Below are 26,664 nucleotides of genomic sequence, written 5' to 3'. Positions count from 1 at the left end.
GGTTCCTTTTTTGCTGAGCGTGCAAACCTCTCTTGTTGAAGTTCTTCCCCTTCACTTTTCTTTCCCGTCGTCTCAGGAAAACACCAACCACAGTTCAGTATTGTCATAGTTGTTCCTCCCTTCTCCTTCTCATTTGGGGCAACACTTGACCTCTACTCAGCTCAAATTAGAAACTCGGTGTGAGACTACTAGTGTCAATCCACATCCCATCACTCAGTGGTATTATTGGTTGGTGCTCGAACTCACAATGGCACCGTGCTCCCATAACCTTCAATTCAATATACATGTCTGATATACCACAGCAACGTGTCTTTCTAACATACTAACACATTTCTGATGTGACCACATTATAGGAAACGTTTTTTTATCCGGCACCGACGGGACCGACGTGGTGCCGGTTCATCAAAAATTCCGGATAACCGAAAGCTATAGTAAAAGATACGGAGCTGAGAGCTCCGTATAAAGCAACAAACCCTGTTGCCTAGCAACAGGTTCAGAACAATGGCCACAAGTTCCAAGCGTCTCTGTAGCTTAGCAACAGCTGCAGCCGCACCCTTGCACAGCAACAGATCAAGGAAGGCAAGTAATAAAACTTACCTGTACCTACTCCTGAATTTTGCCGGTTAACCAAGATTTCCGGTTATTTAGGTGCCGGTAAATCAAAAGTTTCCTATTTGTAGCCCACTGTCTAATAGAATAACAAAAATTCTCCGTCTGTAACACACTTCTAACTGTAACAATTTTATTTATTGCCTCCCACAAGTTGCCCTGAGAGAGAATCTGCAAACCACAACCTTTGTGGTATATCTTTGGTACACCATTAGCATCCCTGATGGGTGCTCTGCTAATAGGGAGGGCCTACTGTATGTCAAGACTGTTCCCAACATCTTAAAAGAAACTGTTTAAATCTGAGCTTCATTTTTTGGGGGGCAAAAACACAGCTTACACCCTTTCTAACCGAACTCCCACCTTCTCCCACCAACCCATGGATGCATCATTCTCTCTTACATTCTCTTCTCTGAGATTGAGACCCCTGGGCATGATTGTGATTGCTGAAAAAAGTGCAGAATGTACATTGTTTACCGGCGCCGCTCGGCACCCCTACACATAACCATCTTGATGAACAAAGTTCCCGTTGATCAGACTAAAGCTTGCCATTGAGTGGTTTGTGCTTTTGAGGGATGTCATCCGTGAAGCTGTGGTGCTCCTGCCCGTGCTGGTCGAGCGTAAGAGGAGGCGGTTCCTGCAGCAAAACAGGTTGTTGTTGAATTGCTTTCTGAAGGTCTTGCTCAGCAGGTAGAGGGCGAAGGGGTTAACGCAGGAGTTGCTGAAAGCGAGAATTCTGGCACAGATGCTGCAAACCAAATGCGCTAAGGAGGTGTCCACCTGTCTGTAATGGTAGGAGCGATATAGGTAGATAATGTGACTGGGGAGCCAACTTACAGCAAAGAAACCTACAAACACCAGTACTGTTTTTGCAAGTCTTTTCCTGGATTCCATCTGTGAATAAAATGAAATAGAAAGATTGAAACTTTCTAAAGCAACAGTGATGCTGGAAATAGATTGTGTGAAACTTAACAACAACAACTTGTATTTATATAGCACCTTTAATAGTAAAACGTCCCAAGCCGTATTATAAGATTAAAAATTTGACACCGTGCCACATAAGGAGAAATTAGGGCAGATGACGAAAAGCTTGTTCAAAGAGGTCGGTTTTAAGGAGGGTCTTAAAGGAGGAAAGAGAGGTAGCGAGGTGGAGAGGTTTAGGCAGGAAATTCCAGAGCTTAGGGCCTAGGCAACAGAAAGCACGGCCACCAAAGATTGAGCGATTATAATCAGGGATGCTCAAGAGGTCAGAATTAGAGGAGCACAGATATCTCGGGGGGTTGAGACTGAAGGAGATTACAGAGATAGGGAGGGGTGAGGCCATAGAGGGATTTGAAAACAAGGATGAGAATTTTGAAATTGAGGAGTTGCCTAACCGGAAGCCAATGTAGGTCAGCGAGCACAGGGGTAATGGGTGAACGGGACTTGGTGCGAGTTAGGACACGGGCAGCCGAGTTTTGGATCACCTCAAGTTTACGTAGGGTAGAATATGGGAGGCCAGCCAGGAGTGCGTTGGAATAGGCAAGTTTAGAGGTAACAAAGGCATGGATGAGGGTTTCAGCAGCGGATGAGCTGAGGCAAGGGCGGAGACGGGCGATATTACGGAGGTGGAAATAGGCGGTCTTAGCTATGCTGTGGATATGTGGTCAGAAGCTCATTTCAGGGTCAAATATGACACCAAGGTTGCAAACAGTGTGGTTCAGCCTCAGACAGATGTTAGGGAGAGGGATGGAGTCAGTGGCTAGGGAACGGGGACCGAAAACAATGGATTTGGTCTTCCCAATAGTTAATTGGAGAAGATTTCTGCTCATCCACAACTGGATTTTGGACAAGCAGTCTGACAATTTAGAGACCATGGAGGGGTCGAGGGAAGTGGTGGTGAGGTAGAGCTGGGTGTTGTCAGCGTACATGTGGAAACTGACCCAGTGTTTTCGGAAGATGTCGCCAAACGGCAACATGTAGATGAGAAATAGGAGGAGGACCAAGGATAGATCCTTGGGGGACACCAGAGGTAATGATGCGGGAGTGGGAAGAGAAGCCGTTGCAGGTGATTCGCTGGCTATGATTAGATAGATAAAAATGGAACCAGGCGAGTGCAGTCCCACCCAGCTGGACGACGGTGGAGAGGTGTTGGAGGAGGATGGAGTGGTCAACCGTGTCAAAGGCTGCAGACAAGTCAAGAAGAATGGGGAGGGATAGTTTACCTTTGTCACAGTCACAAAGGATGTCATTTGTGACTTTGATGAGACCCGTTTCGGTACAGCAGCGGGGTGGAAACCTGATTGGAGGGATTCAAACATGGAATTGCGGGAAAGATGGGCACGGATTTGGGAGGCGACAACACGCTCAAGGACTTTGGAGAGGGAAAGGAGGCTGGAGATGGGGCGGTAGTTTGCAAGGACGGAGGGGTCAGGGGTTGGTTTTTCGAGAGGGGTGAGGACAGCAGATTTGAGGGAGAGGGGGACAGTACCTGAGGAGAGAGAACCATTAACAATGTCAGCTAACATGGGAGCCAGAAAAGGAAGTTGGATGGTCAGCAGTTTGGTGGGAATAGGGTCGAGGGAGCAGGAGGTGGGTCTCATAGACAAGATGAGCACAGAGAGATCATGAGGGGAGATCGGAGAGAAACTGGAGAAAGATGTGAGTTCAGGGCTAGGGCAGGGGGGGACCTTAGAGGAAGTTTGGCCCGGTGGGCTAGGGGAAGGAAGGGAAGTGGCAGTGGCAGCTGAACGGATGGTCTCAATCTTAGAGACAAAGAAGTCCATGAGCTCCTCACACTTGTTGTCGGAGGTGAGGACGGAGCAGACAGGGGAGAGGAGTTTAAGAAGACGGTTAGCAGTGGAGAATAGGAGCCGGGGTTTATTTCTGCATTCCAGAATGATTCTGGAATAGTGAGAAATTTTGGCAGACGAGAGCAGAACCCAATAATGCTTTATGTGGTCCAGCCAGATCTGGCGGTGAATGGCTAAACCAGTTGTCCGCCATATCCGTTCAAGTCTACATCCCTTGGACTTAAGGGAGCGAAGATGAGGGCCGTACCAGGGGGAATGGCCAGGGTGAGAGACAGTAATTGTTTTAGTAGGGACTAGGGCATCAAAGGTGGTGGTGAGGGTGTGATTGAGCAGATCGGTAGCTGCAGAAATGTCGTGGCGAATGGAGAGCCAAAGGCTGGACAGTTAGGATTTCATAAGTGCAGTTGGGAGAGAGTTTTTTCCAGAGGCAGACACAGAAGGAAGTAGGGTTGGTGGGGGGTTGGGCGGGGGTGGGGGTGGGGGGGGGGGGGAGCGGGGGCTGGCGTGGAAGGGGGATGTGGGTGTAGAGCGATATGAGGAAGTGGTCAGAGATAGCCTTATCTGTGATTGACACGATGGGAGTCGCGAGGCCACGAGAGATGGCAAGGTCGAGGGGCTGGCTGTGAATATGGATTGGGGAGTTTACATGGAGGGAGAGATTAAGGAAGGATAGGAGGCTAGTGAACTCAAAAGAGAGAGAGCATGATGAATTGTGATGGAGGTTGAAATCACCGAGGATGAGAAGTCGTTCAGTGCAGAGGCTGAGGGAGGAAAGCAGTGAAGATATCTCGGTAATAACATTTTTATGGTACTTGGGCGGGCGGTAGAGAACAAGAATTTTAAATGAGAGGTGAGAGGGATGGAATAAGGTGAGATGCTCAAAGGAGGAGAAAGTGCCGGAGGTGTAGGGGGACAGACCAAGGTGTGATTTGGTGATGAGAGCCACACCGCCACCGTGGCAGTCTGAGCAGGGCAAGTGGTGGAAGGTATAGCCGGGTGGGGAGGCTTCATTTAAGGGTAAAGTTTCATCACCCCTCAACCAAGTTTCCGTCAGGGCCATGATGTCGATGCAATCATCCATGATAAGCTCATGGATGACAAGGGCCTATATGACTATAGTGAGCACTTAACATGGCCCCATTAATATGCATAAGAAGATTGAATAAAGCACAACAATGCATGGAAGAAAATAATGACATTCAGCTCATCAAGCCCATTCCTTCAAAAGACCAAGTACAAACTGCTCTATCATTGAAACTATTGACTCTCCTGGGGAAAGGTTCTGTAAGCTCCGTTGATAGTGGCAGGAAACTGGCAGTAGCCGATTGGCTGCCTGTTATACACCTGCCTGATTATCCTTTAAGCGGGGTGTACAACAGGCAGCTGGTCCTCTACCGTCAGTTTCCAGCCCCCCGTTAAAGTTGAAAATGGCCCCCATTTATGTCTACAGTTGATTGACGAGGCTTGGCCTCAATTTTTATATCCTTAACTGTTCCTTCATGTCTACCCAATCCAAGTTTGTACTTTCTCATTTTAATAGCCCCCTTTGTGCCAATCTCTTTTTCAAACACAACCCTGTGAGAAATGATTCAACCGTTTCAGCATAGGAAGAAATAAAGAAATCAGGTAGTTAAGTGGCAGATTCCAGTGGCAACAGGGTATGGGTTCACCTTCTTTTACTGCTGCTACAGAGGGGCAATGGTCAAAGCTGTAGCTAGCGCCGTGAGGTGATCCTGAGGACCCAATTCCAATATTCTTCTCATATTTAAATAGAGAGCAATAATAAAGTAAGAGTGAGATTAAACAGTCTGAGAATTTTCTAAAAACACTGGAAGTTAAATGGCTAGAATGGTTCCAGGGATGAGGGGTTACAGTTACGTGGACAGACTAGAGAAGCTGGGGTGGTTCTTCTTAGAGCAGAGAAGGCTAAGAGGAGATTTGATAGAGGTGTTTAAAATCATGAAGGGTTAGGTAGAGTAAATAAAGAGAAACTGTTTCCAGTGGCAGAAGGGTCGATAACCAGGGGGGGACACAGATTTCAGGTGAATGGCAAAAGAACCAGAGGCGACCTGAGGACAAACCTTTTTGCAGAACGAGTAGCTAAGTTTGTAATGCACTGCCTGATAGGGTGGTGGAAACAGATTCAATAGTAGTTTTCAAAAGGGAATTGGATAAATACTTGAAGGAGAAATAATTGCAGGGACATGGGGAAAGAGCGGGGGAGTGGGGTAAAGAATCCTCAGGCGAGACAGAGGGGGGTGTAAAAGAGGAGGGGGTGTCACAATATTAATCAAGGAGTCAATTACTGCTGTAAGGAGGGATGATATCTTAGCAGGTTCCTCTAATGAGGCCATATGGGTAGAATTTAAAAACAAAAAGGGGGCAAGCACTTTGCTGGGAGTGTACTATAGGCCCCCAAACAGTCAGGGGGAGATAGAGGAGCAGATATGTAGGCAAATCTCAGAGAAGTGTAGAAATAATAGGGTAATAATAGTAGGGGATTTCAACTTCCCCAATATTAACTGGGATAGTCAGAGTGTGAAAGGCTTAGAGGGTGCGGAATTCTTAAAGTGCATCCAGGTGAGCTTTTTGAGTCAGCATGTAGAAGTCCTACAAGAGAGGGGGCGGTACTGGACGTAATTCTAGGGAATGTAGCCGGGCAAGTGGTAGAAGTGTCAATTGGAGAGCATTTTGGTGACAGTGTCCATAATTCAGTGAGATTTAAGGTAGTCATAGAAAAGGACAAAGATGGACCGGAAATAAAGGTTCTAAATTGGGGAAGGCTGATTTTAATGTGATAAGGCAGGATCTGGCCAAAGTGGACTGGGATCAGCTACTTGTAGGAAAATTCACATCAGAGCAGTGGGAGTCTTTCAGAAAGGAAATAGAGAGAGTACAACACCAACATATTCCCGTAAAGGTCAAGGGTGGGATCAACAAGCCCAGGGAACCCTGGATGTCAAGGGATATACAAGAATGGATTAGGAAAAAAAGGGAGGCTTTTGGCAGGTACAAAGGACTAAAAACAGTGGAGGCCCTAGAGGAGTACAGAAAGTGCAGGGGGGTACTTAAAAAAGAAATTAGGAAAGCGAAGAGGGGGCATGAAAAAACACTGGTGGGCAAAATAAAGGAAAATCCCAAGGTGTTTTATATGTATATTAAGGGCAAGAGGATAACCAGGGAAAGAGTAGGGCCCATTAGGGACCAAAGTGGCAATCTGTGTGTAGAGCCGGAAGATGTAGGTGAGGTTTTAAATGAATATTTTGCATCTGTGTTCACTATGGAGAAGGACGATGTAGGCATAGAAATCAGGCAGGGGGATTGTGATATACTTGAACAAATTAGTATTGAGAGGGAGGAGGTACAAGCGATTTTAGCGGGCTTAAAAGTGGATTCATCCCCAGGCCCAGATGAGATGTATCCCAGGCTGCTGTTTGAAGCAAGGGAGGAGATTGCAGGAGCACTGACACAAATTTTCAGAACCTCTCTGGCCACAGGGGAGGTGCCAGAGGACTGGAGAACAGCTAACATAGTACCATTATTCAAGAAGGATAGTAGGGATAACAGGGAATTACAGGCCAGTGAGCCTAACATCAGTGGTAGGGAAATTATTGGAAAAATTCTGAGGGACAGAATTAGTCTCCACTTGGAGAGGCAAGGATTAATGAAGGATAGTCAGCATGGGTTTGTCAGGGGGAGATCATGTCTAACCAATTTAATTGAATTTTTCGAGGGGGGTGACTAGGTGTGTAGATGAGGGAAGTGCAGTTGATATAGTCTACATGGACTTCAGTAAGGCTTTTGACAAAGTCCCACATGGGAGACTGGTCAAGAAGGTAAGAGCCCATGAGATCCAGGTCAATTTGGCACATTGGATCCAAAATTGGCTTAGTGGCAGGAGGCAGAGGGTGATGGTCGAAGGTTGTTTTTGTGACTGGAAGCCTGTGTCCAGTGGTGTGCCGCAGGGATCAGTGCTGGGTCCTTTGCTGTTTGTAGATATGAATGTAGGAGGTATGATCAGTAAGTTCGCAGATGATACAAAAATTGGTGGAGCGGTAAATAGCGAGGAGGGAAGCCTCAGGCTACAGGACGATATAGACGGGTTGGTTAGATGGGCAGAACAGTGGCAAATGGAATTTAACCCTGAAAAGTGCGAGGTGATTAATTTTGGGAGGACTAACAAGGCAAGGGAATGCACAATGAATGGTAGGACACTCGGAAGGACAGAGGATCAGAGGGACCTTGGTGTGCATGTACTTCGATCCCTGAAGGTAGCAGGACAGGTAGATAAGGTGGTTAAAAAGGCATATGGGATACTTGCCTTCATTAGCCAAAGCATAGAATATAAGAGCAGGGAGGTTATGATGGAGCCGTACAAAACGCTAGTTAGACCACAGCTGGAAAACTGTGTGCAGTTCTGGTCGCCACACTATAGGAAGGATGTGATTGCATTGGAGAGGGTGCAGAGGAGATTCACCAGGATGTTACCTGGGCTGGAGCGCTCCCGCTATAAAGAGAGACTGGACAGGCTGGGGTTGTTTTCCTTAGAGCAGAGAAGGCTGAGGGGGGACCTGATTGAGGTGTACAAAATTTTGAGGGGCATAGAGAGGGTAGATAGAAAGGAACTTTTCCCCTTAGTAGAGGGGTCAATAACCAGGGGGCATTGTTTCAAGGTAAGGGGGTGGGAGGTTTAGAGGGGATTTGAGGAAAATCTTTTTCACCCAGAGGGTGGTTGGAATCTGGAACTCACTGCCTGAAAGGGTGGTAGAGGCAGGAACCCTCACAACATTCAAGAAGCATTTATTTGAGTACTTCAAAAGCCATAGCATACAAAGCTATGGACCAAGTGCTGGAAAATGGGATTAGAATAGACAGGGCTTGATGGTCGGCACGGGCACGATGGGCTGAAGGGCCTCTTTCTGTGCTGCATAACTCTATGGCCTAGAAATTCAGTATAGCCACGTTTGGGGCGCTACAGCCGGGCGGCCGCTAAAGTTTGCGCCCGGCGCAACTTCGCGCCACCTTCGCCGATATTCAGTGGCATCGCCCCAAGAGGTTGCTGCTGCACTAAAACAGGCGATGCATGACTATCATTAGGCGCTAAGCCGGCGGCCCGGGGCGATACCCCTGAGGGCGGGCGCAGCGCAGGTTCGGCGAGTTGCTGATTGACGGCAGACACTCTGGCGCCGGTGAGCTCTTAAAGGGGGAGAGTGGATTTGTTTGCCTGCCACGCCCTGCACACTGCAGCCCTGAAGCAAGGCCTGACCACTGCTGCTTGATCTGTACAACGCCCAGGACTATGGAGAAGGCCAACATTTGCAGCCATTGCAGCCCCCATTATATGTTTCCAATCAATGCTATGGCTCTGAAGTTAAAGACAAGTGCAAAGCTGTGGGCTGAAGCCACGAGTACCTGTGCGAGTGTTGAGCCAAACCAGAAAGCTCTCTACCTTTGTCTCTCTGCAAAGATCCGTCTCTCACAAAGAAGGAGTGTTGCAAAATGGCTGCCACTTCTACTGCAGGAGGAGTGCCCTTTAATTTGCGCCCCCCTCGCCCCGCAGCAACTGGGAACCGTTCCCCTCTACCAGTCGCTAGGGGCGCCAGGCGCACAATAGGCTGGCGCCACTGAATTTCCGGTTTGGGGCGCACAAAGGGCGTTGCACGATGAAATGACGTCAGGATCTGCAGCGCGCGCAAAGGCTTTGCGCCGCCGCTAAATCTTTACTGAAGTTGGGGAGAGGCGCAGATCACGTTGCGCCCGGCCGCTAGCCGCCTAGCGCCCCACATCTCCTCCTCCTAAGGCGCTAGCGGCTGGCGCAAACAACTGAATTTCTAGGCCTATGACTCTACTGACTCTATGGGCTGGATTTTCATTGAGGAGGCGGGTAGGAGGCGGGACTATAACTTTCGAGGTTGTAGTCCCGCCTCCATCGAGTTCTCGCCAACCCATGCAATTTTGACTTGATTGACCTTGTTGTGCCCGCCCAGCAGGCTCAGCAGGCCAATTAAGGGCCACCCGGCAACAGGTGACGTCACAGATTGACATTTCATCTGTCAAGACCTTTTGACAGATGAAATATCAGCGTTTTACAGCTGCTTAAAGCTGTCAAACACTGACAATCTGTACTTCAAGTTAATTCCTTCCTCTCAGGATGATTTAGAGATCTCCCCAGAACAGAAAGCTGAATGCTGGAATTTTTGACAGCTCGCGGCCATTCTGCTTTCTGTGACGGTGAGATGAAGGTCTCCCGAGACCTGAAGGAAGGAAGGCTGTAAAGGGAAGTAAAACTTCTTTAAACACTTTACACACACCAAACACACTTACCTCTGCACTCATGCACCCATCACTCACCTGAACACCGGACATCTTGAACCCTCCAAGCCCTTCAGCCCGACGGCCCGCCTCGCTAACTTGGCGTGGTTTGGAGCCGTCGGGAATCCCACACTTCACCAATGAAAATAGGGATTAGGCTAAAAACTGCCTGTTAACTACCTGTTAATGGGCAGTTAATTGGCACTAATCCCTTCCCGCCTCGGGGAGGCGGGTCCCAGCGCGGGTCGGGTACCCGCCTCCTTTGAAACTGGCATGGAGGCGGGTTGGGGGCGGGATAGGTTCATGCCCCCCCAATTTCAGGATTTTAACCCCCCACACGCCTCCAATCCCGCCTCCACGGCCCAATGAAAATCCTGTCCTATGAGTGGGACTAACTGGGTTGTTCTTTGAAAGAGCCGGCGCAGACTCGTTGGGCCAAATGGCCTCCTTCTGTTCTGTATTATTCTATGATTCTATAAAATGCAAAACAAAACACTGTCCTGTTTCCTGATAAAGACATTTTAATTGCTTCAGGTCCTCCTATATAATCAGGGCTAACAGTTGAAACCACAGTAATGCATTCAAGGGTCCAATTGGTACTTGACAATCCAATTATACACAATGGAACTGGCCAAAGTGCCCAGCTTTAATTCATACTAAATATGTTAATGACATCTAGAGGAAGAGCTTAAATGCTGCATTCATTTTTATTTTTTACATTAAGAAAGACTTGGATTTATATAGCACCTTTCGCAAAGTCAGAACAGCCCAAAGCACGTTTCAACCAATTAAGTGCTGTACTGTAGGAAACACAGCAACCAATTTGCCCACCGCAAACTCCTACAAACAGCAATGAGGCAAATGACCAGAACATGTTTTTAGGGATAAATATTGACCAGGACACCAGGGAGAACACCCCTGCTCTTCGTTGAATAGTCCCATAGGATCTTTCATGTTCACCTGGGAGGGCAGAGGGGGCCTTGGTTTAACGTCTATTCTGAAAGACATCATCTCGCACAGTGCAGCACTCCGTCAGCACTGTACTGAGGTCCCAGCCAAGATTTTTGCTCAAATCTATATGAGTGGGTTTTGAACCTGCAGCTTCACAAGGGTAGCCACTTGAGTGTTTTGTTAAATGATTCGGTAAAGTTTCCGTTACTGCAATGTCACACATAAAAATCATTATTTTCACCACTTTCCGGTCATGGAGAAATTTGTGTGCACCTTCGGAAGTGGCTTAGTGAGTTGGAGGGAATGGTGAGACATAGACCGTGATTTCGCCTACCGAGGCGGGTCCAGGGCAGCCGGGTGCGACCCCACTGCTATCTCCATCCCACTCTGAAAAGAATTTTACGCTGATTGGGATTGTTAAGCCCACCCAGCGCGTTTGCCGGCCAATTGAAGGAAGTGGGTCTGATGATGTCATTTGACGACACGTCATCAGCCGGTTTCCTTAAAGGGACCATGCACAAATTGTCTTTGACAGTTGTGCTGTCAGTGTTCTGCAGCATTGTGGTGCTGCAAACACTGACAAGCAATGCACAGAGGTGCACAGCTGCACCCAGGCTCTCCCATGACTCCCAGCCTGGTTGCACATTACACAGGAGGGCACAAGCAGGGATGTCGTCAGGAGGACCAGGCTGCAGTGGCGTAAACCTTTCAATGATCTCAGTAGATCACGAAACGTTACTGCAAAGAGACACCTAACCTCATCCTCCTGTGCCACTCATCACATCCCCATCACTCTGCCTTCCCTACCCTACTCCTGCACATCCTTACTCACACCAACTTACCTTGCACCTCCACCCATGTCTCTCTATCTACATTATCACTTCCCCATCTCACTAGCCACCCCTCACACTCACCCTCACCCTAGTCCAATCATACCAACTAACAACACACAAGGGGCTAGAAATTGGCCTCCTTTGCACCTCACTTTATCACCTCCAGGGGGCGATAACAGGGCACTAACGGCTTACCGACCGGGTGCAGCGAAAGAAACGACTCTCGCTAAATTCAATGGGGAGGTAGCGCTGGTGGTAAAACTTACCGCCTCGACCTCCTGTGCCCCGGAGATCGTGACATCATCTGGGGTGCATCGCCCCGTTACCACCTCGGATGCTAAATTTGCTTCCGCCCTCCTGCAGCTTCGCCGGGCGTCAGCAACGGGAGCTGCAGGAGGCATCGTGACCTCGGCTGGCTGCTTGGGGGAGCGCTAATTAAAGGGATTGGCGGTCAGATAGGCCAAAAAAAATTCTCACCCCTTTGTGCTGTTTTAAAAAAAACTTTCATTGCTGAAATTGATCAGCCCTGCACTCTCTTGGAGTGCTTTGGGCTGCTCCTCGCGGATCACGGGTGCCTTCGCTGACCCATCCCCAGCTTTACCTTCAACTGCTGTGAGCACTGGCCCTTCCCTTTAAGGGAGGGGAGGAGCCTACGAATCAGGCAGCGCTGCACGGAACATTGCTCAGCGCTCTGCTGCTCCCGCCCCGCTCATTCCCTGTAGCGCTCTAAGGGAGGTGGTAGCGCTTGATTTAGGGCTCCACTTCCCTCTCGGAGCGCTAAACTGAATTTCGCGTGAGCTTCTCATCATTAGCGCCTGGCGATAATTTTTCCGCTTCCGAAGTTTTAGCGCCCCAAACGGGGCTATAATGAATTTCTTCCCCAAGGTGTTTTAGCCAATGTTCATGTGAAGTTTCTGTTAATGTGCTGTCAAACATTGAAATCTTTATTTTCAACACTTTGCGTTCTTGGCTATATTTGTTTGCACCTTTGGAAGTGGCTTAGTGAGTTGCAGTGAATGGTGAGACATAACGTTACCCCCCCTGCAAAGGTGATGAGTGTGGAAAGAATGGTTTGGGCATTGTAGGGATGTTTTATGGTGTTGGTGTGGGGTGGTGCCAACCTGGCACATCATGTGGCAGCCAGGGTGTACAGCGTCATAGACCATTTGCAGCTGTCAAATAAAGAAATCATCCCAAGCTGACACAACACCCGGCCTCCTAACCTGACGTGATCCCCGAGCAGCGGGGAAGCCACTGGCGAACTCTAAAAATCTAAAGGTGAGCTTAAAATAATATTTTATTGCCTTTTAACAATCTCTCTAATGACATAAATTGCCTCCACCGCCGCTTGGTGTCGATCTGCTCAGCGATGACAGATCCGACATCGCTGGGTGACTTGCATGGCGGCGGGTTGACAGCGGGTTCCCTACCCGCTGTTAAAAGAAATTATTCCCAGCCGACCCACCAGCAAACACGCCCGCTAACCCCCTGAAAAATTTGCCCCATAATGTTACCTCCAGCAATGGTGGTCAGTGAATGGAATGGGTGTTCATTGTGGGGATGCTTTATGCTGTTGCTGTGGGATGGTGCCAACCTGGTGCACCATCTGGCAGCCATATGGGTGTAATACGTAAAGTTAAGTGAATCTGGCCATGATGAGCCCATCCCTGGCCTCCCAGGCAGCAATGTGCTCAGGTGCTGATGGAATCTGGACCGCAGCTTTCTCTTGATCCTCCTCCTTCTCGTCTTCCAGCTGATGGTCCTCCTGCTCCTTCTCCTCCTCCACTGAAGAGGCTGTGAGCTCAGAGCCTTGCTCCTCATGCAGCGCTAATCCTCGCTGCTGTGCTATGTTGTGCAGCAGACCACAACGATTCTGGAGACCCTGGCTGGTGCTAACTGAAGGGCTCCTCCAGATCTGTCAAGGCATCTGATGCGCATTTTCAGCATGTCTATTGTCTGCTCTATGACACATCTGGTGGAAATGTGGCTTTCATTATATCTCTCCTCAGCCTCAGTACTTGGCCTCCTCAAGTGTGTCATGAGCCACGTCTTCAGTGGATAGCCCTTGTCTCCAAGCAACCAGCTGGAAAGTCTGTTTGGAGGAGCGAAGAGCTGAGGGAGGGTGGACTGGCGCAGGACGAAAGAGTCTTGGCAGCTGCCAGGGAATTTGGTGCACACATGCATGATGATCTTCCAATGGTTGCAGACGAGCTGCACATTGAGGGAGTGGAAGCTCTTGCGGTTGAAAAAAACTCCTGGGATATGATGGGGTGCCCTGATGGTCACATGTGTGCGGTCGATGATGCCCTGCACCTGTGGGAAGCCAGCCACAGTGGCAAATCCGAGCGCCTGCTCAGTAACACTGGCTTCATCAGTGGCAAAGTTGATATAATTGGCTGGCTTGTCAAACAGAGCATCGATGTATCTGTGGGCGGCCGACTGCAAGATGCCGCAAATGTCTGCTGCAGATCCCTGGGAGGAGTCTGAGGCGAAGAGGTTGAGGACGCTGGAGATTTTGACAGCCATTGGCAAGGTGTGTCCACCCGCTGCTCTGGGCTACAGGTCTTGCTCCAGCAAGCTGCAAATGTCTGGTGCTGTAGCCTGAGCCTCCTTTGGCACTGTTGCTCCGTCATGTTGAGGAAGCTCATCCTCTGCCTGTATACCCTGTGTTGGGGGTATCGCCTCTGGCGTGGTGCAGGCCTGCGCTGATGCCCTCTGTCCTGTGCAGCATCAGGTGGTTGAGGAGAAGGTTGGTGGTGTTATAAGAACATAAGAACATAAGAAATAAGAGCAGGAGTAGGCCATACGGCCCCTCGAGCCTGCTTTGCCATTCAATATCATGGCTGATCATCGACCTCAACTCCACTTTCCCGCCCGATCTCCATATCCCTTGATTCCCCTAGAGTCCAAAAATCTATCGATCTCAGCCTTGAATATACTCAAAGTGGGTGATTTTGCCAATGGGGGTGCATTGGAGGCGGGACTGCTGTTTGGTGAATCGATGTCCCGCCTTCATCGATTTGTGGCCAACCCTGTCAAACCCCTTCAGAATCTTGTATGTTTCAATGAGATCACCTCTCATTCTTCTAAACTCCAGAGAGTATCGGCCCATTCTACACAATCTCTCATCATAGGACAGCCCTCTCATCCCAGGAATCAATCTAGTGAACCTTCATTGCACCGCCTCCAAGGCAAGTATATCCTTCCTTAGATAAGGAGACCAAAACTGTGCACAGTACTCCAGGTGTGGCCTCACCAAGGCCCTGTACAATTGTAGCAAGACTTCCTTACTCTTATACTCCAACCCCCTTGCAATAAAGGCCAACATGCCATTTGCCTTCCTTATTGCTTGCTGTACCTGCATGCTAGCTTTCTGTGTTTCTTGCATGAGGACACCCAAATCTCTCTGAGCACCAACATTTGAAAGTTTCTCACCATTTAAAAATATTCTGTTTTTCTATTCTTCCTACCAAAGTGAATAACCTCACATTTCCCTACATTATACTCCATCTGCCACCTTACTGTCCACTCACAACACTGATCCTTGCGGCACCCCACTAGTTACAGCCTGCCAACCTGAAAAAGATCCGTTTAACCCTACTCTCTGTTTTCTGTCCGTTAACCAATCCTCTATCCATGCTACTATATTACCCCTAACCTCATGAGTCCTAATCTTGTGTAATAACCTTTTATGTGGCACCTTATTGAATGGCTTTTGGAAATCCAAATATACTACATCCACTCGTTCCCCCTTATCTACCCTGCTAGTTACATCCTCAAAAAACTCTAATAAATTTGTCAAACAAGATTTCCCTTTCGTAAAACCATTTTCTAAATGACTTAATACTGTTATATCTCAAGAGTTTATTAACCTTGCTTGTATAACAATTAAAAGAGTACGCAGGAGACAGAGTTCAGTTAACAGCCATCTTGCAAGAGATTCTTCTCCACTCAATGCACTCTATTTCCCATAGTGCATTGCACATCCCAACTACAGTAAGCTATGTGGGACAATTCAAATACAACATTCAAAATACATAACATCTCCTCCCCTCTTACATTAGATGTCCCAATAGAACCACAAAATTTTTAAAACACAATAAAACACAATTAAAACACAATTTTTAAAACACAATAAAACACAATAACCTGGGAGTGAAGGTAGACTTCCTCCAACCATGGCTATACCCATGGGGATTATTCTGTCCCAGATAAAGGGTAAGCCTCTGAACTATAAGTTCAAACGTATAGGGGCCCTTGCGCTCTCTGGTGGGATACCGGCGGTCAACCTGGCTCTCCAGTTCATTGTCTCTCACAGGTGACGTCAACACAGGTGTAGGCGGCTGAGGTGCCTGTATACAGGTCTCCTTTGCTGATGAGACAGGGGCTGAAGCGGCTGCTTCCTCAGAAGGTGAGCCTCTCGGTGTAGAAGGCGGATGACCCACAGCATCACCCAAAGGCAGATAAACTGCTGTTGGTGGTTCAGTGGGTGTTGCTGCACTTCGTAGAAGCTGATCAGTGTGTCTCTTCCAGACAATGTCCTCGGGTATTTGTACAGTGTAGGATGCTGGACCAGTCTGTGCAATAACAGTAGCAGGAACCCACTTAGGTCCACCACTGTAGTTACGTGCCAACACATGTTCACTTGGACTGAAGACTCTGTCTTTGGAGCGTGTTCACGTCGCTTGATCTGCTTGTCCTGCTGATACTGTACCACGTCTTTCACCTTTGGCGGTTTCAGCAGGTCGAAGTTGGTTCGTAGCTCTCTTTTGAGCAGTAGAGTGGAGGTGATGCTTTTGTGGTCGCATGTGGTGTGTTCCTGTAACTCAACAGGAAACTATTCAGGTGCTGATGAAGCATTCCCTGGCCTTGCGATGCCTTTAGAGAGTGTTTCATGGTCTGAACAAACCTCTCAGCTAGACCATTGGTTGCAGGGTGGTATGGTGCAGCCCTGATATGTTGTACGCCATTCACCTGCAGGAATGTAGCCATTTCTTGTGACACCCACTGTGGACCATTGTCTGAGACAAGTTGCATCAGAGATCCAGATCGGCTGAACACCTCACCTAACTTCTCGATGGTCTTCTCAGCGATGGTGGACCTCATTATAACAACCTCTGGCCACTTACTGTGCGCGTCAACAGCCACCAGTAACATTCTCTCCTCGAATGGACCTGCAAAGTCTACATGAATGCGGTGCCATGCTTCCTCCGGAAAGTCCCAGGGGTGAACAGATGCAAGCTGTGGCACATTACGAACTCTCTGACATGAGGAACAGGTTTTAGCTTTGTCCTCAATCTGTCCATCCATACCCGGCCACCAGAAGTAGCTCCTCGCTATTTCTTTCATACGAACCATTCCGCAGTGTCCGGAATGTAGTTGCTGTAACACTGGTTTCTGTAGTGATGGTGGAATAACCACTCTCCTCCCCCACAGCAAACATCCAGACTGCACCGACAGTTCATTTCTCCTTAAAAGCTATGGTTTCAGGTTTGGGTCATTGCTGTCAAGCTTGCCCCTGACGATAATGCCCAGCACTGCAGACAACACTGGGTCATTTCTGGTGTTTCGTCGGACCTGTGTCAAAGTAACAGGCGCGTTCTCCACCTGCCTAATATAGCAGATGTCCATGCTACGCGTCATAGGCTTGGTGACAGGCAGCGGCAACCTGGAAAGACCGTCAGCGTTGCCGTGCAGGTCAGACTTGCGATATCTAATGTCAAATGTGTGTGCAGACAACAGCAGCGCCCACCTTTGCATTCTGCTCGCAGCAAGTGACGGAATCCCTGTATGTGGCCCGAAGATGGTCGTGAGAGGGCGGTGATCTGTTAGTAGGGTGAACTGTCTCCTGTACAAATATTGGTGAAACTTGTGAACACCAAAAACGATGCTCAGTGCTTCTCGTTCTATTTGGGTGTAGTTAGTTTCAGCTCTGTTCAAAGTCCTAGATGCAAATGCTATCGGCTTCTCTTATCCGTTTGGCATGATATGAGAAATGACCGCTCCCACACCATATGACGATGCATCGCAAACTAACTGTATTGGTAATGAAGGGTTAAAATGCGTCAAAGCCTCTGACTTCAGGAGCGTGTCCTTTGCTGTCATGAATGCCTCCTGGCACTTGTTAGTCCATTCCCACTTCTTGTCTTTACATAGCAACCAATGCAGCGGCCTCAGCATCGAGGCTAGGTTCGGTATGAACTGTCCATAGTAGTTCAGTAACCCTAGAAAAGAACGCAGCTGGCTGATATTTTCAGGTGCTGGGGCATCCACGATTGCCTTGGTCTTGGATGGTGCCTTGTGAAGGCCTGTGGCATCGATCACATGACCGAAGTACTCAACTGATGCCTGAAAAAAATCGGATTTATCCCTGCGAACTCTGAGTCCGTAATCCCTCAGTCTCTGTAGCGTTGCGTCCAAGTTACACAGATGGTCTTGGTCATCACACCCAGTAGCACTGGACTCCAGGCAATCCACTAAGGATCTGGTCCATAGCACGTTGGAAAAGCGCTGGAGCTGATGTAATTCCGAAAGGGAGTCAATGATATCTAAATAGGCCCTTGTGCGTCACAATAGTCAGCATTTCTCGTGACTGTTCATCCACATGCATTTGCAGGTAGGCTTGACAGAGGTCGATTGTGCTAAACTTCTGGCCCCCAGCAAGTCCCGCAAACAAATCATCAATATGGGGAAGCGGATATTGCTCCACTGACAATACAGAGTTAACAGTTACTTTAAAATCTCCACATATCCTAACTCCACCCCCTTTCTTGAGCACTGGTACGATGGGCGTTGCCCATTCACTCACGCTGACTGGTTCTAGTACTCCGCTTTCAACTAGGGCTTCTAAGTCAGCCTCGACTTTTGGTCTGATGGCATAAGGTACGGGTTGTGTCTTCATGAACTTGGGTTTGCTATCCTGCTAAATACGAAGCTTCACAGTAATATCTTTCATGCTACCCAGTTCTCCATTAAAGACTTCTGCATGTTTCTTTAAGATGGCGGTTAAGCCTGGATCATTGTGTGACATCATATAGACTGATGACCAGTCTAATTTTATTCTCTCCATCCACAAACGTCCCAGCAGGGAGGGGTAGTCTCCTTTAACTACATAGAGTGGTAACTTCCTAGTTTGTCCATTCAACTGAACTGTGACCTCATTGATACCTCTCACAGTTACTCCTTCACCGGTATATGTCTTTAACACTATATTAGCTGGTTGAAATGGAAGGTGCTTTAATGTCTTTTTGTAGACTGTCTCTGACATAAGAGATACTGCTGCCCCGGTATTGATCTGCATTCGCACAGGCTGCCCCTGTAGCAAGGGTGAGACCCAGTAGCCATGCGAATCCCCAGCTACAGTCAGCACGTTCAGTAATAGTTCCTCCTCTGAAGTGTCACTTGCCTCTGTTTTGTCCTGTTCTACAGAGCGGACATGCTTCTTTGTCTTTTGTCTGAATGTTTTTTTCCTTCCTTCCGTCTTTGACGTTTTCTCTATGTCCTTTTTATTTCTGTACGCATGCTGAATATGTCCCTTTTTACCACAGCTGTGGCAATCCATGTCCACACACCAGCATGCAGACGCAAGATGGCCCATTTTGCCACAACGGAAGCATGGCCCTTGGCTCTCTGTGTAGTGTCCGAGCATAAATAATACTCAGACTGCAGGAGAACAATAAAACAGGTATTTACTGAACAGAGAGTAATTCAAGACTGACGTACAGAAGCCTGCTATGGCTTTATATACAGTGGTGGTCACTGCCGGTACTGCAGTATAGAATCAGTTCTTCGCTTAAAGGTACATATACAACAATTCCTCCCCTTTTAGATAAACAGTACATAACATTCATTTAACAACTAAATAATAACTAATTACAATTACAATTTTCTCTGTACTATATACATCAACTGAAATAATCATTTATAAGTTCAGTCTTTGAGGAGGCTTCCTGATCCTGACTGGATAGCGCCTTTCTCGAGTATCCTGTTCTTGCGGCGGAGTTGATTCTGGTTCATTGTCATTGGTTGGTTCGTCAGCTTCCAATACCACTGCTTCTGAGGTAGATGCAATCTGTACTTCCAGTTGATTACCAGGTGCCCCTGCTCGTGGTATGGGTTTGGCTTGTTCCTGTGACTCTAGAATCTGGTCAGCATGGCATCTCACGATGCTCTCTCCAACGTCCACTGTGTACATTAGTGGTCCCTGCTGTGTGCATATCGTTCCTGGCTGCCATTTTTCTGTTCGGTAGTCGTGGGCCAAGACTGGTTGCCCTATCTTGAAGCTCCTGGTTGGCTTCTCATTTATGTGCTGGAATTGCTTATCCTCAACATCTCGTCTTATGTTTGGTTTGAGCAAATCCAGGTGACATCTTAGCCTTCGGTTGAAGAACATTATGGCTGGAGCTTGGTTGGTGACTGCATTTTCACATTCCAGTAAGCAAACAAGAAATTATCCAACTTGTGTTGTAGTGGTATGTCATCATTATGCATTGCCTTTATTGCCTTTTTAAAGGTCTGAACAAACCTCTCAGCCAATCCATTTGTGGCTGGATGATATGGGGCAGATGTGTAATGCTTCACCCCATTATTCCTCAGAAACCTCCGGAAATCCTCTGACACAAACTGTGGCCCATTGTCGGAGCAAATCTGTTCTGGCAAGCCATTCCTGGCGAAGATGGTCCGTAGGACTGCAATAGTTTTCTCCGTGGTGGTGGAGGACATTTTGATGACCTCTGGCCATTTCGAATGGGCGTCCACAACGATTAGGAACATTGAGTCCATAAATGGACCAGCAAAATCAATGTGTACCCGTTGCCATGGAGATGAGGGCCACTCCCATGGATGTAGCGGGGCCTGTGGTGGAGCGTTTTGGACCTTCTGGCATCCTGTGCATCTCTTGGTCATATCCTCGATTTCTTTATCGATTCCCGGCCACCACACAAACGCCCTGGCTAGGCTCTTCATTTTTACCCCTCCCAGATGACCCTCATGAAGCTCATTGAGCACTGTATCTCTCAACTTGGGTGGAATTACCACTTGGGATCCACACATCAAGGTCCCCCGGCACACTGACAGCTGTTCTCTCCTTGGCGAGAATGCTGGCAACAGTGAGTCGCCATGTGCTGGCCATCCCTTCACCGTTAAATCATAGACCCGAGAGAGTGTCGGGTCATTTCGGGTTTCCTTCTCTATACTTGAGTTTGTAACAGGTAGACATTCGACTATGGTCACATGGAATATCTCAACAGGGTCCACTGCAGGTGCTTCCTTTACTGTAGGCAACGGTAGGCGCGACAGCCCATCAGCGTTTCCATGCTGTTTCGTACCCTTGTACTCTATGTCGTACTGATGTGCCCCTAGAAAAAGTGACCATCTTTGTGCTGGTTTCTTTTATGGAACTTGAATCTTTCTGCTATCAGCAGCGGTGTAGGGTTTAGGTGTTCCTGTAAGATATTAACAATCTCTTCAAAACTTTTCTCCATTGGTTTTGCTGGGGTAATTAAATTCGCAATAGGCCGTACGTTCTCGCACCCATCAAATTTAATAATACCGACGCCTTCTTTCCATTGGCCACCTCATTGGCATTGCAGTACACTTCAATTCTTTCCACATACGTGGTCCAGTCTTCTACCTCGTTGTCGAAAGCAGTGATACTGCCACTCTTCGGCATCTTGGGTGATTTAAAATGGTGCCTCCCGCACTTTTTCTTCTTCCCCAATGTAATAAAATGGCGCCTCCCGCGCTTTTCCTTCTTCCCCAATGGAATAAAATGGCGCCTCCCGCGCTTTTCCTTCTTCCCCATGCTGCCACGCTGCTCCTAGTGTTCTACAGGGTAATGGCGGTGACCCGCGGCTTCGGGGCGTCTCACTTTTCCTTCCCCGTGTTCTATCCTCTCCACACTGCCCTGTTCTTGAGCACCGACCGCACCCTGTGTGCTCCACCCTCTCTCTCTCTCTTTTCCTCCCGCCAACGCTGCACGGCCCCTTTGCAGAGCCGCTCGATCGAGCCCGGGCCCGCCGCAGTCCAGAAGGGTCAGCACACTACCTGCTACCAGCACGGCTTGCTGGAACACCTCGACTGGGGAGCCAGGCCCAGCTCTCCACAGCCTCCCCTGCAACTCTCCGATGGATCACTGGGCGGTTGCCCGCGGTCGACGCCTGCCGTTCTGACTTCGACCTCCAAAAAGCTTCTCTTCAGGGAAAAGATCCCCGTGAGGTGATGCAGTACTGCAGGTGAGTTCAAACCTGCCCGTCGCCAGTGTAGTGTCCGAGGATCAATAATACCCAGACTGCAGGAGAACAATAAAACAGGTATTTACTGAACAGAGAGTAATTCAAGACTGACGTACAGAAGCCTGCTATGGCTTTATATACAGGGGTGGTCACTGCCAGTACTGCAGTATAGACTCAGTTCTTCTCTTAAAGGTACATACACAACACTCTGTTCTTACTTTGTGCACTTTTTCTGTTGCACCCAACTGTTGAGCTTCCTTAGCTGCCAATTCCATGGAAATACTGATTTCAATGGCCTTTTGTAGAGTCAGATTACTCGCCATTAATAGTCTCTTCTGTATGGCTTCAGTTCTCATACCACACACTAGCCTTTCTCTTATAGTATCATTTAGCACGTCATTAAACTCACAGTGCTCTGATAGTCTTTTTAGTACAGCTACAAACATGGTCACTGTTTCTCCTTCTTCCTGGTTACGCCTGTGGAACCTAAACCTCTCAGCTATGACTAGGGGTTTGGGTGAAAAATGCCCTTTTAGTATCTCCACAATTTCGCTATATTGTTTAGTCCCTGGTTTATCTGGATGCACTAAAGTACGCAAAAGATTGAAAGTCTTTGGTCCCATCACACTTAACAATGTAGGTACTACTTTGATCCCTCCAATGTCATTTGCTTGTGTGAAGTATTCAAATCGTTCTGTGTATGAGCTCCATTGTTCGACATTCTCATCAAACGGTCCAATGTTACCGATAATTCCAGCCATTTTCCTTCTCTCAGGCTCCTAATTATCATTCACTAAGGATCCTTCCAATGTTGAACTCAACTAAAATCACTATCAGTTATTTAGTGCTTCAATTCACAGATCGTTTCACAGTTGAATAAATGTCCTTCCCGATTTACTCACTGCTTTTCCTCCCCTTCCACAAGTTGTTAGTACCTTATACGCCATCTAGTCTTCCCGCCATTGCAAGCTCCTTTATCCTTGAGCCAGCCTCACTTTAATAAACTGTCCATGGCAAAAATAACAGTTTTAACACGTAAAACCCAACTATCTTCCGCACAGCAGAGCCACGTAAGTTCAAACGTCCTCGTCGCCACTTTTGTTAAATCTCAAGAGTTTATTAACCTTGCTTGTATAACAATTAAAAGAGTACACGGAGACAGAGTTCAGTTCACAGCCATCTTGCAAGAGATTCTTCTCCACTCAATGCACTCTATTTCCCATAGTGCATTGCACATCCCAACTACAGTAAGCTATGTGGGACAATTCAAATACAACATTCAAAATACACAACAAATACCACTTCCTTATCAATGGATTCCAGCATTTTCCCGATGACTGATGTCAGGCTAACTGGCCTGTAGTTCCCTGTTTTTTCTCTCTCCTTTCTTGGTGGCATAGTGGTTAGCACTGTTGCCTCACAGCGCCAGAGACCCGGGTTCGAATCCAGCCTCGGGCGACTGTCTGTGTGGAGTTTGCACATTCTCCCCGTGTTTGCGTGGGTTTTCTCCGGGTGCTCCGGTTTCCTCCCACAGTCCAAAGATGTGCGGGTTAGGTTGATTGGCTATGATAAATTGACCCTTAGTGTTAGGGGGATTAAATACGTGGGGTTATAGGGATAGGGTGGGATATGTGTTGGTGTAGGGGTTACGGGGATCGGGTGGAATATGTGTCGGTGCAGGCTCGATGGGCCGAAATGGCCTCTATCTGCACTGTGGCGTTTCTGTGATTCTGTTTCTGTGATTCTGTGAATAGCGGTGTTACATTTGTGACCATTCCAGAATCTAGGGAATTTTGGAAGATCAGAACCAATGCATTCACTATCTCTTCAGCCACCTCTTTTAGAACTCTAGGATGTAGGCTGTCAGGTCCAGGGGATTTATTGGCTTTTAGTCCCATTAGTTTCTCTAGTACTTTTTCTCTACTTATATTAATTACGTTACGTTCCTCACCCTCATTGGACCCTTGATTCTCCACCATTTTTGGTATGCTTTTTGTGTCTTCTACTGTGAAGACAAATACAAAATATTTGTTTAAAGTTTCTGCCATTTCCTTTTTCCCCATTATAATTTCTCCTGTCTCAGCCTCTAAGGGACCAACATGTTGTTGTTGGTGCTGCTGGTGTGCCTGGTTCTGCTGGTGTTGGGGCTCATTGTGGTCTGATTCTGAGGACCAAGGTGAGACAGTATAGATGGCACCTATGCTGATAGAATAGATGGCAGGTCAATTCAGATGACAGAAGCAGTCGGTCAATGGTGTGATAGGTGGTACCAATGAGGTGACAGTGGATCCCAACTTTGCTGCAAACACTTGCAGCCTCTAGAAGCCTAAATCAGTGCTGGCAATGCAGTCAGCAATAGCTTCTGCCTGAGGAAAGTGATCAGCTGTGAGGTGGAAGTTTTTATTGTACTTTCCGTGCTGTGCAGTAATGAGCTGGATCAATGGCCACTCAACTTCCGCCTGCGGTTGACAGACATGGTTCCTGAGCTGCGTGATTCCCGTGGTCAGCCAGGGAAATTTGAAAGGTCGGGTTAAAAAGACTCTTAAGGGTCTGACAAGTACCTAATAATTATTTAAATTAGCTCACCCGCCTCTGTCGTTTGCGTCACTGCCTCGCCGGCAAACGTGTCCAAGGGAAAGGCGCGTGGGGGCGGGATGACGGTGGATTTCTGACCCGCTGCAAGATATTTCAAATTTCTCATCCACCTGCCTCCAATCGTGCCCGCACAGACCCCAGAAAATTCCGGCCATTCTCTTTGAACCCTTGGGATCCTTGTGGCGATGGTGCCTTTTGGACGGTGGAGAGGTTTGTACGGGTCAGCAAGTGAGCCACTCAATGCAGAGTAAAATTCTAATGCACTTACTAATATTAAGGGAACATCTATAAACTCTCACATGCAGGCTGATATAGTATTATAAGACCTGGAGGATAAAAGTGTCCCTAATTTGACATTAATCAGCACTAACTGGAAAGTGCAAGGATGTGTGGTGTAGGAAATGTGACCATGTTATACCGATGCAGGAGGCGTACTTTCTGAGGCGTGGGTGGAACACAGTTTTGTGCAGGACAGAGAAAGCTCTGCTCTCAGCTGCTGCCTGCCAGTGCTTGATGTTGTGACTGTGGCCGGAACTTTAATCTGGAGACAGGGTGCGGGGGTGGGAGCGGGGGTGCTAGAAAGCGGTCGGAAAACCCGGGAGAATGCAGAGAGGAGGAAGGGAGGGATCGGTGGAAGGTCGGGGGCCAGAGGACGATCGGGGCTGGACGGTTGGGGCTGGAGGAACATTGGGAGGGGGGCGGGGGGAGGTGGAGGATGATCGGGGCCAAAAGGGGGTGGCCTGAGGAGCATCGAGGGTGGCGGGGGGGGGGGTTGGGAGCCAGAGGAGCATTGTGGGGGTGGGGGGGGAGCGTGGCCGGGGATCGGTGGATAATCGGGGGGTGGTGTGGTCGGGGCCGGAGGAGCATCGGGGCTGGGGGTGTGGAGGTCAGATGCCGGAAGGGGGGATCAGAGACCTCAGGGAGGGGAGGTCGGGGTGGGGTGAGCGGAGGCCTCATGGAGGGAGGAATCAGAGGCCTCGGGGGGGGGGGGGGCAGTGTTGAGGCAGGAACGCTGGATCCAGCAGGTAAGTGGAAAGGCACTTACTGTTAAATCTGTATATCTTTAGGTAGTGTGTCCTTCAAATAATTGACAGAGGCTGCAGAGAACAATCAACAGGTGTTTACTGGATGAGGGTTGCTCTAAAGCTAAGCAGTACAGATCCCTACTCAGGGTTATATACAGGTGTGGTCACTGCCGGTACTACAGTATACAGGAGCTGTAAAAAGTAGTTCTCCCCTTAAAGGTACATACACTACACTTACCTCCTGGATACAGCCTTACTTTAGCTGACGGGTTCCCCAAGGCCTGGAAAACCTGACCAGTCAGAGTTGAATTTATAATATTGGATCACCATGAGGCCCGGAGCCTCATTATATTTTTTAAATGGGCGACCTGCCTCCTGGCAGCATGTTGGCTGCCCGCCTCTAGCCCGCCTTCGTTCAAACCAGAAGTGGGCAGGTTGGAGGCAGGTTGGGGTCAGGGTTCAGTTTTATAACTCTTTAACCTCCCACCCGACCCCAACACACCCGTTTTTCAGGTTAAGATTACCCCGTGTGTGCCCAAAAAGTGCTCCGTTTCCCAGCAATCTTCTTGTTCTTTAATGCTATGGAAACTTTAGTTGCATTTCTATCAGTCTTACTTTTCTCTTTGGAGTAGAGGGACCAGGCGGTTGAGGGGTGGAAGGGAAGAGGGGTAAAATGTCTCCCTCTGCGAAGTGCCTACTGCTGATAACATTGTTGAGATGTGGTGTCATAGGTGTGGACTCATATCCTACCATTCCATGGCTGGTCCATCGACATCTACATCATCATCTGGCTCCAATGTTTTAACAAGCTAAAATCAGTACCAGTGTTTAAAGTAACTTAAATGCCAGGCATTGTTCCTCTTGTCTATTCCTTAAACGGCACTAATGCCATACAAGGATCTAGTATCTCAGTTGACCAGGACGATTTTCAACTCAAGAGCAAAATCTCAAAGTGAGTGATGAATTACTGCTTCATCAAATGAGATTTGGCTTGTACCATCAACCTCTCTTGAGGATTCATGAGGATAGTAGGCAAATGGCATTAAACCAGGACAGTTGTCAAATGTTTAATCCTATTGCTCGTAACTTGTTGATTAATAATGTTATTAAATTCCACTCCAGTTTAATGACTAAATCTGAGGACGTTGAAACCTAGCTCTGAGAGTGATTAATTTTAAATAGTCAACACAGTGCGTGATGTTCTAGCAGACAATCAGCCGCTTGCTGATGCAAGCTTGCCTGTTGTATTCTGATACATATGTCACTTTTGATGGGAGAGGGGGAACTGTAACATTGTTCATGTCTGTTATGATACAGA

General features: G+C 48.0%; 1 protein-coding gene across 2 annotated transcripts in view; it reads right to left on the bottom strand.

The window, feature by feature from the left end:
- Positions 1-725: 725 nt before the first annotated feature.
- Positions 726-26,664, bottom strand: part of grpr (gastrin-releasing peptide receptor) — a 97,002-nt gene continuing 71,063 nt past the window's right edge. For both annotated transcript variants that reach the window (XM_086006307.1, XM_086006308.1), the window contains exon 3: positions 726-1,500. In XM_086006307.1, the coding sequence (XP_085862433.1) occupies positions 1,102-1,500 (399 nt within the window). In that variant the 3' untranslated portion in view covers positions 726-1,101. The remainder of the gene's footprint in view (positions 1,501-26,664) is intronic.

The sequence above is a fragment of the Somniosus microcephalus genome, chromosome 14 (assembly GCF_052327205.1).
Source record: "Somniosus microcephalus isolate GS21.2 chromosome 14, FLI_Smic_1.0, whole genome shotgun sequence".
Lineage (NCBI taxonomy): Eukaryota > Metazoa > Chordata > Chondrichthyes > Squaliformes > Somniosidae > Somniosus > Somniosus microcephalus.
This window is presented reverse-complemented; position numbering and strand designations above follow the sequence as displayed.